Source organism: Capricornis sumatraensis, chromosome 15 (assembly GCF_032405125.1).
Source record: "Capricornis sumatraensis isolate serow.1 chromosome 15, serow.2, whole genome shotgun sequence".
In the NCBI taxonomy this organism is placed as follows: Eukaryota; Metazoa; Chordata; class Mammalia; order Artiodactyla; family Bovidae; genus Capricornis; species Capricornis sumatraensis.
In genome coordinates, this window is record NC_091083.1 from 39644900 (window position 1) to 39659300 (window position 14401).

Below are 14401 nucleotides of genomic sequence, written 5' to 3' on the forward strand. Positions count from 1 at the left end.
GTATTTATGAATGGGAGAATTCATCATTTATATTTAAAAGGTTTCTGCAGTGCTTTTACCTTTTTCTTACAATTGTGTTCATCAGTCTGTGCAAAAATGTTCTTTATGATATCTGACCTCTTTATTTCGTTTCCTGATTTTTGAAAAGAACTCTTTATGATTGGGAAGCAAACAAAACTTAAAAGTATTATAACAATACAATTAAAGGTTAGATGATTCTTTTATCAGTGGTTTTAATGAAATCGTGGAGGATCTATTTCCCTTTTATTACTCAGTGCCCTGGTAATGCTATTATGGTAAATAAAATCCAGCCCAACTTTGAGGGGTTTAAAAAAATTTTTTTTAGAGGGGGTGTCTTTTTTTAGTTTTAACTGCTAAAAAGGTGTGGTTTTTTTTTTTTTGTATTTGCAGCTGGTTTTAGAAGAAGTTTCCGTCTTAGTAGAAAAGATAAGAAAACAAATAAATCCATGTATGAGTGCAAGAGGAGTGACCAGTACGACACAGCCGACGTGCCCACGTATGAGGAAGTAACACCCTATCGACGGCAGACGAATGAGAAGTACAGACTCGTTGTCTTGGTTGGTAAGTGATGGCTTGTGTGATGCTGAGGAAGTGAGACAGTGAGAATTTAACTTCAGAGGGCACAATGCTGGAAGTGTTCAAGTGAAAAAAAAAAAAAATCTCATCTTGAACACCTTTTGACCTCTAAAATGAAATCTTTGTAGTCTTTTTGTACTTATGACATTGAGACTTTACCAGATCTCTGTGTCATGGGTTTGGCGTTTCACTGGACCTTCTCTCTGTAGCAGTGTGTGTGTACTAAGTATCCATGGCCTGTAGCCCACCAGGCTCCTCTGTCCATGGGATTCTCCAAGCAAGAATACTGGAGTGGGTTGCCATGCCTTCCTCTAGGGAATCTTTCTGACCCAGGATTCGAACCTGTGTCTTGTGTCTCCTGCATTGGCAAGTGGGTTCTTTACCACTAGCGCCACCTGGGAAGCCCCTTTCTCTGCCTTCTTTGGATTTCTTTTTCTTTTTCTAGTTTTATCAAGTTGAATCTTTGATCACTGAGCAAAAACCCCTTTACAAATGTTTAAGTATTAACTGGGCATAAATTTAAATTTGCCTCTAAGCACTGCATCCTACAACTTTTGATTGTGTTTTTATAACATATCATTAAGATCAGAATATTTTCTAATTTCTGTTGTGACTTCTTTGATCAGTGAGTTGTTCACATATGTGTTGTTTAATTTTCAGATACTTAGGGATTATCCAGGTATCTTTTGGCTATTGATTTCTTATTTAATTCCATTATAGTCAGAGTATATGCTTTGTATGATTTCAATTATTTTTTTAAGTTTGTCAGAATTTTTTTCTTTTTTTTTTAGCCCAGAATACAAAGAATGTGTTCTTTGTATTTGTAAAAAGAATGTGTTACGTTGTTGTTGAATAGAGTGTTTTATACATATTATGTAAGTCAAGTAGGTTGATATTATTATTCAGGTCTTCTGTATTTTTATTATTTGTCCACTTGCTCTGTTAATTGTTGGGAGAAGACTGTTAAATTCTCTAACTGTAGATGTGTCTATTTCTCTTTTCACATTAATCCACTTTTACTTAATAGATTTAGAAGCTCTGTTGCTGGGTGGATACACATTTAGGAGTATTATGTTTTCTTAGTGAAGTCACTTTTATTGTGTAATATTCTTTTTTTACCCCTGGTAATATTCATTATCCTGAAGTCACTTTATGTGATATATAACATAGCCACTCAAGCTTTCTTTTGCTTATTGTTTGCCTGGTACATCACTTTCTTTTACTTTAATCCATCTGTGTCTTTCAGACAGGATAGTATTGGGTCTTTTTTAGATATCCAATTTAATAATCAGTGTCTTTTATTGATATGTTTAAAGTTTAATATAGGGCTTCTGTGGTGGCTCAGACAGTAAAGACTCCACCTGCAATGCGGGAAACCTGGGTTTGATCCCTGGGTTAGGAAGATCCCCTGGAGGGCATGGCAACCTACTCTATAATTCTTGTCTAGAGAATCCCCATGGACAGAGGAGCCTGGCGGGCTACATTCCATGGGATCACAGAGAGTCTGACACAACTGAGCAACTAAGCACACACATATATGTTCATATTAAATTTACATTTAACTATTGATATGGTTGGATTTAAGCCTACTATTGATATTTTATGATTTGTTTTCTCTTTGGCCCCTTGTACTTTTCAAAATTTTTCTTTGTTCCTCTTTCCTGCCTTCTTTTGGGTAACGTGATTATTTTTTTTCTTATTTTATATTAATATATTGATGACTTTTTGGCTTTATCTCTATGTGTAATTATTCTCTAGTTGTTTTCAAGTTTTCTCCTTATCTTTGATTTTTAGCACTGATCACGATGTGTCTTTTGAATTTAACCTGTCTGGATTTCCCAGACTTCTCAAATCTGAAAATTTATGACATTCATCAAATTTTTGGCCATTTTCTTCCCCAAGATGTTTGTTTTGACCCATCCTTTCCCCTCTACTCTGAGACTCCAGTAGCACATATTTTAGACCCTTTAAGGTGGTTTCACAAGTTCTTATAAGTTTTTTCCCAGAGCTTCTCTGTTGTTCAAATTTGATTTCTTGGTTTTTTTTTTTTTCCTCTCAAGATCTCTAACTCTTTTCCTCATTATCTGTTTGCTGTTTAGCCCACTGAGCAATTTTTTTTCTTTCAGGTATTTTCTTCATTTGGGAAATTACTAGCTCTTTTTCATAGTTTTTGCTTATTTCGTAAGAACTGTACGTTTCCATTCAAGTGTGTTTAGTTTTATCTTCTGAAGCTTAGCCACCCTCTCGTCTTAGATGGTTCCAGCATCTAAGGGTTGGCATCTGTTGATTGTCTTTCTCCTTGAGAATTGTTCACCTTTACCTAGTTCTGTTTGTCGAATCATTTGTTCCATCTCTTGGATGTTCTGAACATTATTTGATATAGACTTTGGGTCTTACTAAATTCCTCTGGATTATGCTGTTTTTAGCCCAGTAGGCCAGGCTCTTCACTGCTTCTGGTCTGTGCCATGCATATGGCCCTTGGGGTGAGAGAGACTTAGACATTGGTTTACATCTTAGTTCGTTTCTCAGAGCCTCTGTTGTGCTGCTTTAGGTTCATCTCAGTCATCACAGCTTTTGTGGGATCTCAGCTGCACAGCCTCCTGCTCCACGGTGCAGCTCTGAGACAGAGCCTCATCCTCTGGGCAAAGTCAAAGAAGAGAAGAAAAATAAAATGGGAACCTTCACCCCTTGGAGGCTTCCCTTCATAGCTCAGTTGGTTAAGAATTTGCCTGCAATGCAGGAGACCTGGGTTCAATCCTTGGGTTGGGAAGATCCCCCTGGAGAAGGAAATTGCAACCCACTCCAGTATTCTTGCCTGGAGAATCCCATGGACAGAGGAGCCTGGCAGGCTACAGTCCATTGGGTTGCAAGAGTCGGACACGACTTCATGATTAAACCACCACCATCACACCTCCTTGGGGCTCACCTCTCAGGGCCTGACTTCCTTTTACACTCTGCCTGCTTTTGTTTGCTTCTCCAAAACCCCCAGATCATTGCTTTTTGTGTGCTGTCCAGAGGTTTCAGTTGTAATCAGTGGGACAGACAGGCTGTGTTAGGCTTTCCCCACCGGCGTGAAGCTGGAACTCCCATCATACACAGCTTGCCTCTGTGGAGACAGGCATTCCCAATCAGCCTCCTCAGAACTGGACAACACAGCCCTCACTGACATACCTCCTACCCAGTTTCAAAGGGCATTGGGACAGAATAAAAACACAGCATCACCCCAACTACCTTTTCAGGTAAATTAATGCTCCCAGAAAACTGTATCACAGCGTTCCATTGTGAGCTCCAATCACAGTGATCTGCAGTGTTTGGGGTGCTGCTTTACATGAGTGCTGATTGTCTAGATCCACGATGACTGAACTAAAATATATCTGGGTAAAATCTTTAACGAAGAAGTTAATTTTTTATTTTTTAAATTTATTTGGCTGCATCGAGTCTTAGTTGCAGCGCATGAGCTCAGTAGCTGTGGTGTGCAGGCTTAGTTACTCCTTGGCATGTGGGATCTTAGTTCCCCGACCAGGGATCAAGCCTGCATCCCCCACGTTGGAGGGTGGATTCTTAACCACTGGACCACCTGAGACTAATTAGTCCTGAGGCTAATTTAGCTGTGGGCACTCACCTTGCCCTAAATCCCCTTTGTCCCTTGATCTTCGGGTTCCTGGCACCTGACCTCTAAGTTGAATGTGGATCTGTCTAGTGAGCCAGGTGCCTTCGTTTCTAACCACATACTGTGTGCTCTCGTCACTGTATGTTTATACTCTAGGCCGATCCTAGGGCTTTCTTCACTTTTAGTTGTTCAGCCTGTGACATCACTCAGCCTGCAGTGAGTGCTCTTAACTCTCTCCTTCTTGGAATTCCTTAGGTTTCTGAGGCCTGATTCTTGGGGGAAATTCTTTTATCTCCCCAAAGGGGTATTAACTCCAAGATACTCCTACACTGGGGATGCTCAGTGTTGATGCTTCAAAGTGGTATAGTCAGTGAAGAGTCTTATTTCCTTTGCTATGCATTTCTCCCCATTAACGTGTCCTTCCTCTTTGGAGTTTTCCAGGCCTTGAGTAAATAATTCACTGCATTTCTTCATCAACAACTAAAACACCCCTTTTCGTGACTTAGGTTTCTCTATTACAAACTGAGATCTAACTGTCATGTTTTCTTACTCTCTGCTGTACCCAACTGCTTTGAAACTGTCCCAATGGTTTTTCAGTTTTAACTTGTTTCTTAGGCAGGTCCCACCCTTCCTGAGCCCTGTGTCATAACAGTGGCTGATGTGTATTGAGTCCAGGCCCTGTGCTCAGGGGGATGCTGTTATTATTTCCTCAGCCCTCACTGTGGCTATGAGGTAAATACTTTTCATGTCCCCATTTTACAGAAGAAGAAACTCAAGCACACAGATGAGAGAAGTCAGTCACTGGCCCTGGATCCAGCTTCTAAGCCGTGGAGCCCATTTTGCCCCAGACAGTTCAAGACCAGAGCCTGTTCCTCATCTCCCTGTGGAGTACTGCTTTTGATCTGCAAAATCAGGGCTGTGTCGACACTGTGTGCCAGTCCTGAATATCCTACTTTTCTCTTTTTTCCTTTGGTTTAGGGCCCTCCATTCATTTTTCTAACAGATACCTCGACGTTCTGTGAAAGTTCAGTTCCGAGTCTCTTGAGAGCCTCTCTGTGCACAAGAGCTGCAGCCTGAGTCACATTTCCTCTGGAGGGGGGGTGGGCCAGGGTCCGGTCAGCTCTGCCTCCCCCACGCTGGCCACATGGGGCGCCACATTGCACATGGCATGACTGGTCCACTTTCCTGATTCTTGAGTTTGCCAGCACTTCCCTAAAGCATCCTAGCAGGTTTGCCTGCTCTCTCCTCCGATCTGTTCCCATGTTCGGCTGGCCCCCACCCTGCAGCCCTCTCAGCCACCAGGGAGGATTCCTGGGCTTGCTTTTACCATCTGCTTTGTCTGCAGCCTTCAGTCCCCCAGTCCTGTCATGCTGGTGTAGACAGAGACCCCCGCTATCCCTGAGGCCACCAACACCAACTCAGCCAGCCCAGACTCCAGCGCTTCTCAAACTTCCAAAGGCATTTGAGTCACTTGTGAATCTTGTTAAAATGCAGGTTCTGATCTGGGAGTCCCAGGCGAGGCCAGAGATTCTGCGTTTTGCTTTTTACCTGTTGCTCCTTGTAACACTGAAGTCCTTAGCCCCTACACCCTAGGGAAGCCCCTTGCTCTGTTTGGTTGGGTTCAGTTGCCATTGCATTCTTTGTTGATTGTTGCCAACTGGCTGCAATTTATTGAGCTGACCAGAAAGTTCTTTTGAGTTTTTCTATAACATCTTATGAGAAAACGTAAACGAAGCTTTTGGCCAACCCAATATTTTGATTTTCTACTTTTCTTAACATCACACTTCCATTTTGTTCTTTGTCATACATATGTTATAATGATGGTTTTAAAACTTCTGATTTTGTCTTAATAGACAATCTATTGTCTTAATCTATTCTGAATTTGCTCAGTGATATTTATCTATTTAGAGCAACTGGTTTATTATTAGTCTTTATTCTGAAATTTTTATTGGAAAAATAAGTTTATATGAAACTCTTACACTTCATTTACCTATTTGGGAACAAGTGCTGGTAAAAGATAGTTTTTAATAATGCAGAACTTTTAAAGTCCATATTATTGCATTATAGCAGAACAGACTTAATGGAGAATACTAGTCTTATTTTTTTGTAATGTTAAAGTACATAGTATACCCAGGCAAATAGAATATCCTGAATCTCTATGTGAAATAGAGAAAGAAAATCATGTTAAAATACTAAATTCACACAAGCTACTTCTCTTGTTTCTACTAAAGGAAGGATTTGGAAACCTTTTAAAATCAGGAATGCTTGTACAGGTGGAGGTGTGGAAGTGGCCTTCAGCTGTGTCTTTTGTCTTCTCCCGCACTGTGGCCTCTGTAGACTGGGCTTCTAAGAATTTCCCATTATTCACTTTCTTCTATGTGCTCACCACTTGGAAAATCTTCCAGCTTGTCCCATATGGTGCTGTTGAAGGTATCCGTTTATTGTCTCGAGGAATCTCTGTCTATTAGGTCCCATGATGGTATAGTACAGGACAGTGTGGACGGTGACAAGCAGACTTCTGGGCAGGACAGGCTCATCCCTGTTCAGTTCTGTGATTCAGTATCTGGGAACACGACACCTGCACATTTCACATGTCTTCTGGCTGCAGTTTCTTCATCTAAAAAATGAAAATAGCAAGATCACTTTCTTGCTTTCTAAGTTTGTTTGAGAGCTAGAGGAAGTATTTACGACAGGTTTAGACCAATACCTGGCTCTACTAGTCTTTTAATAAAATGGAGCTCTTGTATCTTAGCTAAAAATACTATTGAAACGTTAAAATATGAATAGGCCTCTGCTGATTTGGAAGCTCAGTGTTCAAAATACTTAATAAATTAGATCATTTAGCCATTTATCATCATCTGAAAGAGTGTGTCCAGCAGTGAATTAAAATTTTGGAAATTCTCATTGTTCCTGCATTAACTGTTTGCCTTTCCTAATTGTAAAAATTATATTTAAAAAATAGTTCTCAGATGCTGTAACGTGTGTGTGCTAAGTTTTCAGTTGTGTCAAACTCTTTGTGACCCCATGGACCCTAGCCCGTCAGGTTCCTCTGTCCATGGGATTCTCCAGACAAGAATACTGGAGTGTGTTGCCATGCCCTCCTCCAGGGGATCTTCCCAACCCAGGGATCGATCCCACGTCTCTAATGTCTCCTGCATTGGCAGGCGGGTTCTTTACTACTAGTGCCACCTGGGAAGCCCATAATTTACAGAGCTGGAAAGAATATAAGCAGATTCCTCCAGCCTCATTTGTCTCCTCCCAGTATTTGCAAAGCCACTGCGAATAAAGGTGTTTGCCCTGAAACTGTTAGATAAGTAACATTAAAAGGCTGTTCAGAATCTACATTTTTTTAACCATAATATTTTGTGATTTTAATTCTTGGACTTAATGTTCAGGAAGTTAAAATTATCCAAGTTGTTCACATGACAAAAATATGACAGGGGAATTTGAACCTTGATCAGAAGTATTTAATTTTCTCTTCATTTTGAAAAGATGCTATTTCAAGCTACATTTCAGCCACTAAAACATCTCTGTGACAGTTTCTGTTATATTCCCCTCTGCATTTAAAAGTATTTTCCAAAAGTATGTTAAAACTAAGTATACTAAATTTAGTGTATTTTCTATATAAGTGTTATCTTTAGCGAAACCTGAATTTTTAAAGAGTAAAGTAATAAAGCCAAATACTAAGAGCGTGTTTGCAGGGAGAAAGCTTTGGTGTTAAAAAGCTACTAAAACATTTCACAGCTTAAGGCAGTAAAGAGCACAAATTCATCTTGCGGATAGTCAGACAATTTGTGACTTGTTCTGTCTGGTTATGAGACATAGGAGGAAACTGACAATAAATCTTTCTGTATATTTCATGTTTCTAGCTTGAGCATGAAGTACTATTCCTTCTCCTTTCTGCGGAGTCTTGTATGTCGCCTAGAGTCTGCCTTGGGGAAGTAGTTTGAATAAATCGACCTTTATAAGACTGTCACCATTTTCCCATAAAACTGGCAAAACAAAAAGCCTTCCACATAAAGCAGAGAGGAAAGTAAGCAGTCAAGACTAACTGTAAATGTTAATATGTTTATCAGAATTCCTATAACTTTTGTTGGAGGTTGATTGAATGTTGGTGGGAATTAAGAGACTGCTCTGCAGGGTTTTATATGGACAACTGTAAACACCAAAGTTATAATTGAGTCTATGAGTGTGTGATGGATTTAAAATTATAATCCTTGTATATAAGAGGTAAATATGATCTTTATTAGAACCACAGTTGGCTTTTTATGCTGTTGGTCTGTCTTGCATGTTTACACTCTGGCAGCCTTTCTGGGCATAAATCACACTGATGTTCGTTCAGTACATTTGTGTGGGAAGGAACAGGCAGTGCCTGGCACTGTTCTAGATCCGTGAGTCTGTCATTGAAGAGCACAAACATTGTTTCCCTGGGAAGGACATATAGACAGAAAACTTATTCATAATAAATTATTAATAAATAATAAAGTCAATCATATTGTACTTAGAGGGTGATAAATGATGTAGAAGAACGTAGAAGCAGAGTAGAATCAGGGGACTTGGGCATTGGCTATTTTAAATAAAGAATCATGGTACCTCATTGAAAAAGTTGCATTTTTGAACAAGTAAGGAAATGATCCATGCTCTGTTCTACTAAGCTAAGGAAGACTCAAGGATGGTTTTATCTTGCCTTTTAGTTTTATTGCACTCTTGCCATAACCCTGAGTCAAGGGTGAGACAAATACTTATAAGTCATTCTTATCTAAGTCTGGTGTAATAGCTGCTTTGGAAAAAATAATGCTGTTTCAACAAGCTTCCTACTTCCTTTTTCTTTTCATTCTCCTTCTCCCTTTTTTCTCCTCCCCCTCCTGACAGCAATATAAAAATTGATGCCTCATTAATTGCATTTTTCTCTCACTATAGAACAACAGAGGAAAGAAAATCAATTTCTCTCAAGGCTCGTTATGAACTGCTAAGTTGCTATGTTTTCTATATAGTTGATTCCCAGGGAACTTTAAATTGAGCTTTATAAACAGATCTGTCACTCCCCAACACAAAAATTCAGCCACCCACTAATGTGATCATTATAAGATTGTGAGCCAAATAGCTTGTTTTTATTTTATGCCTTGAGCAGCAAATATAGTAGTGCTACCATATGATAAGTAGACTTTTTATAACATGGGTCTGATCCAAGGGATACCCAGAGATTTCATTTGTTTTGCAATAAATCAAATGAGTAAGTGTGGCTTTTTTAGGTCACAAAAACAGTTTGGATATTTATTGCAGTCTTCAGTAATTCTGATGTTTCATCGGATAGTAAGAGTGACAAGTCTGGCCAACGTCTGGGAGAAAATGCAGAAGGATTGTCGTGTTAAGCAGTACAGGTACACTGGAGGTAAACACGCAGTAAAAGCTGCATCTGTGTCAGTTGCTTTCCACAGAATATACTGTCTTCATGTTTGCGCCAACCTGTTCAAAGATCAGGAACAGAAGTGAATAGTTCTTGGCCAGAGCAACAGATTTCTTTCCTATATACAACTTACTATTAGACTCAAATAAAAATTATCTTATTCATACACTGTGGCTTTCTAGATGAGTGTACAGTATGTTAAAACTAATTGGGCTAATCTCTACCTACCTGAATCTCTTTCTGAGAAGTTTATTTCCTAACAGATTAATACTATGATTTTTAGCATATTGACCTTTTATGTGTAAGGTACCACCCATCCTGATGTACATTATTAAATTCATCAGCCTTAAGAAAAACTACAACTAAATTCTGTGCTTGATGTTTACAAATGAGAAATTACTTTATGCTAACTCTTTGCAGGACTACATCATGAGTGTCATTTGAAAAAAATACCATATTTCATTGGTCTCTGTAAACATGATTTTCACAGTAATACATTATTGTTCTAGTAAATAATTATTCACTGTTCAGTGACTCAGGCTTTCTAAATAAGTAGATGGTTGAAGTTTAAAAGTACACTGTCAGAGAGCATGGCTTTTTAAATTATTTTTTTGATGTAAGAACATCATAGCCTCTTACATAGAGTGTAAGAACACCCTCATCCAGCAACATGAGAGAGAACTCTACACATGGACATCACCAGATGGTCAATACTGAAATCAGATTGATTATATTCTTTATAACCCAAGATGGAGAAGCTCTGTACAGTCAGCAAAAACAAGACCTGGAGCTGACTATGGCTCAGATCATCAGCTCCTTATTGCAAAATTCAGGCTTAAATTGAAGAAAGTAGGGGAAAATCACTAGGCCATTCAGCTAAGACCTAAATCAAATCCCTTGTGATTTTAAACAGTGGAAGTGACAAATACATCCAGGGGATTAGATCTGGTAGACAAAGTGCCTGAAGAACTATGGATAGAGGTTCTTAACATTGTACAGGAGACAGTGACCAAAACCATCCCTGAGGAAAAGAAATGTAAGAAGGTAAAGTGGTTGTCTGAGGAGGCTTTACAAATAGCTGAGGAAAGAAGAGAAGCAAAAAGCAAAGGAGAAAGGGGAAGATATACACAACTGAATGCAGAGTTCCAGGGAAGAGAAAGGAGAGATGAGAAGGCCTTCTTAAATGAACAATGCAAAGAAATAGAGGAAAACAGTAGAATGGGAAAGACTTCAGATTTCCTTTCAAATTTCTGCCCCATGCAGGGATTCAGAGTGTGGAGGGTTCTGTAGTTGTCCTCTAAGAGCAGCGTCTTCTATTCCCCACGGCTCTCTGGCTCTCCTGAAAGTAAGCCCCTCTGCCCTTTAAAGCCAGAAGTTCTTGGAGCTCGTCTTCTTGTGCAGGACCCCCAGGCTAGGGAGCCGGATGTGGGACCCGGATGCCTTGCTCTTTGGGGAGAACCTCTGCAATTGTAAATTTCCCCCTGTTTGTGGGTCACCTACCTGGGGTGGGTGGGTCTTGATTATACCTTATCTCCACGCCTCCGACCCATCTTGTTGTGGACTTGTTATATCTTTAGTTGTGTAAGATCTTTCTACCCGTCTTCAGGTTGTTCTCATTGATAGTTGCTCTGTAAATATTTGTTAATGTTGGTGTGCTCGTGGTGGGAGGTGAGCTCAGCCTTCCTACTCCACCACCTTGACCCCACCCTCCAAAATCTTTCTTTATAAGATAAAAATAAAGGCATTTTTACATTAGTTAATGTGCATATTTTCCTAAATGTAAAGCTTTAAATAGAAATTTTACTAGCATCATTTTATTAACCCCCAAATGGGCTGTATTTCTGTGGCTGAAATGAATGAGCCTTTATATAAAACCACACACAACACATTTGCCTACTCTCAGAAAGGAGTTACTAATTAAATGCATTCAAGTATTGAAAGTAATATGCCTTTCTGAAGAACACAAGACATATTATCACTGCTGTGGTATTCTGGGTGAAAATACATAATAAAATAATCTACAGCCAAAAAAGAAAAATATATACCTTTCTAATTATCTTACTTCTCCATTTAATGTATTTTTACAAGAATTTCAACTAATGCAGATGACTCGTGACTTTATTCTTTCTAGAATTTGCATGGAAAATGATTTTCTAAATTCTTATCAGATTAAAAAAAAAGACACATTTACATTTCTGCTTTGAATAGAGTCATTCCTTTGTTTTTAAAGCTAGCAAGCCCATCCACTGTACGAATAACATTTGCTGCATGCATTCCAAATTAGTGAACTCCAAATGATTTTTTAATGTGCTTTTTTGCCTTCTCCTTTGATAGCATCAGTCCGTCTGATTTTCCTTAGTCCTGAATCAAAAATCTGAATAGACATGCCCTGTGTATGTTGTCCAGGCCTGGTATGCTTGTCATCTTCATTAAGTTTAGTTTAGAGTTCTCAGAAGTTCTGCACAGGGTAAGATTTGAGTTCACCAGATTTGACTTCTGCCATTTTTTGTAGCCTGAGTCTTGTATTCCACAAGTATAACTTTTCATCACTGTTTAAAGTGCGAGGCAACTTGGAATGGGGTGAAAGACTCTGTGAAGTTATGGGTCACAGCTACAAACAGCTGAGCACCTCGTTACCTGAGCCTGTGTCCTGTCAGCATTCTTTCGATAAGATGATGGATTGAGTGGAAAGTATGTGGACTCTTGAGCAGACACACAGGCTTCTGAATACCAGCTAAGCCACACTCCAGATGTGCGACCTTGGGAAAATTACTGGCCCTTTCATCATCTCGGTTTTCTCATCTGTAAAGTGAGGATAATAATACCTTTCTTGCAGGGATGTTTTAAAGATTAGTCATGGTGTATGTGAACCACGTGATACAAGCCTGACCTCCCTGTATCGTCATCATCTTTGCCTTTCCAAAGCCTGCTGTCTGTGATTTAAATATGCGCTATTTAGACTGTCTTCTCTGCTTCTCTTTAGCATGAACAACTCGTGTCCGACTCTTTGCAACCCCATGGGCTATACAGTCTGTGAATTTCTCCAGGACAGAATATGGAGTGGGTAGCCATTCCCTTCTCCAGGAGATCTTCCCAACCCAGGGATCAAACCCAGGTCTCCCACATTGCAGGCGGATTCTTTACCAGCTGAGCCACAAGAGAAGCCCTGGACAACCACAGCTGGACACAAACTCTAGAGTAACTTATTTGCATACATATGTGTCAGTTCCTTTCACCAATTGCGGTAAAAAAATTTATACACTGCAAAGCAAATGAATGTGTCTCCTTACAGGTGTATGAATGAACCTAACTCCGTGTGCATCCCTAAGCCAACTGTGGTGTAAGTAGTCTAAATACAAATCATTCAGCTAAAAATGTGAGTGTATGCCCTTCGATCCCTGGAGAAGGAAATGACAACCCACTCCAGTATTCCTGCCTGGAGCATCACATGGACAGAGGAGCCCAGTGGGCTGCAGTCCAGGGGTTGCAAAGAGTTGGATGCGACTGAGCACATATACATAAGATGTGATCTTAAGCTCAGGATCTAAAAGAGGAAAACACCCAGAACTTCACCAGTATGGATAATAGAATTGATTCAAGGACCTGGCAGGGAGGATGCTGTTTATTGGTCTGCCAGGCAATTTTGTATAAGAATGATTAAAATTACGTCCCTATTTTAGTTATTTTGTGAGAGTATCCCACACAGTATCCCACCATGAAGATAATGTCTTCAAATAACCTAATCTAGGGGAAATTTTTAAAATTGTTTGCCACTGCACATTCTTGGCATGGTCTGTGGGTGTGCAATAAAGCAAGGTCCCTAGTAAGAGTTAGGTTATGAGGGCTGGAGTTGAAAGTAGTCCAAATTTAAGGGTATCACGTTAAAAAGCAGCATACTTTCCCCCCACTAATTCAAACATACCTAGTTTTTTCCTCCAGAGTTAAAATAAATCACTGTGGTTTTTTGGCATGGGTAGAAGAAGAAAGAAAAAAAGGAAAAAATGCTAGACTTTCACTCAGCAAATTAGCTCACACTCTGGGAAGTACTCCAGAACTTAGACCTGCTGAAGGAGTAGTGAATTCATGGCCCCCTTTAGTTCTTGGTGCCTTGGTGGGCAGCAGGCAGGCCAGGGCCCACCCAACTAGTTAAGTTTTAGTATTTTCTTTGCTTCTTTTTCAGTTTTTTTGGAGCATATACAATCAGGTTTGCATCATCCACAAAGCATCGTAAAACCCCTTGTTTTTCTTGTTTGTTTTCTGTTTTTATTTAAAGGAGGAAGTTTGAGTACTTACTCAAAATGTTGTTGGTCCCTTCAGAGGAGATAAAACACATCAGCCCCTGCATGGTGCCTGGGTTTTGGAGATCAGTGCTCATCATTTTTTCTCCCTTCTGCTTCACTCACAGGGAGACCCCCACCCTGCACTTCCTATCACACTGTACTCCTTGCCTGAACTTAGGGGGACGGATTTCTGTCCCTCAAGCTCACTGTCGCAGAGGCAGATCCATCACCCTCCCTTCTGCTTAAGACTCAGGAGCCAAGTTCAAATGTGAGCTCCACCAACCTCTGCGTGTTATCTAACCAGCACATCCAGACATTCTAGGTGCAAACACTTCTTCCTTTAACTCCCATGCCTTGGGTTCATTTGGCAAATAGTTTTACTTCTGTCACAGCATAATGACTGAAGTGAAGTGAAGGGTTAGTTGCTCAGTCGTGTCCAACTCTTTGCAACCCCATGGACTGCAGCCCACCAGGTTCCACTGTCCATGGAATTCTCCAGGCAAGAAT

The 14401-nt window shown here is 39.9% G+C and overlaps 1 protein-coding gene across 1 annotated transcript in view; it reads left to right on the forward strand.

Moving 5' to 3' along the window:
* The window catches only part of MPP7 (MAGUK p55 scaffold protein 7), a 128659-nt gene that overhangs the window by 100690 nt on the left and 13568 nt on the right, over positions 1-14401 (forward strand). The window contains exon 11 of the mRNA XM_068986756.1: positions 412-582. Coding sequence (XP_068842857.1) covers positions 412-582 — 171 coding nt within the window. The remainder of the gene's footprint in view (positions 1-411; positions 583-14401) is intronic.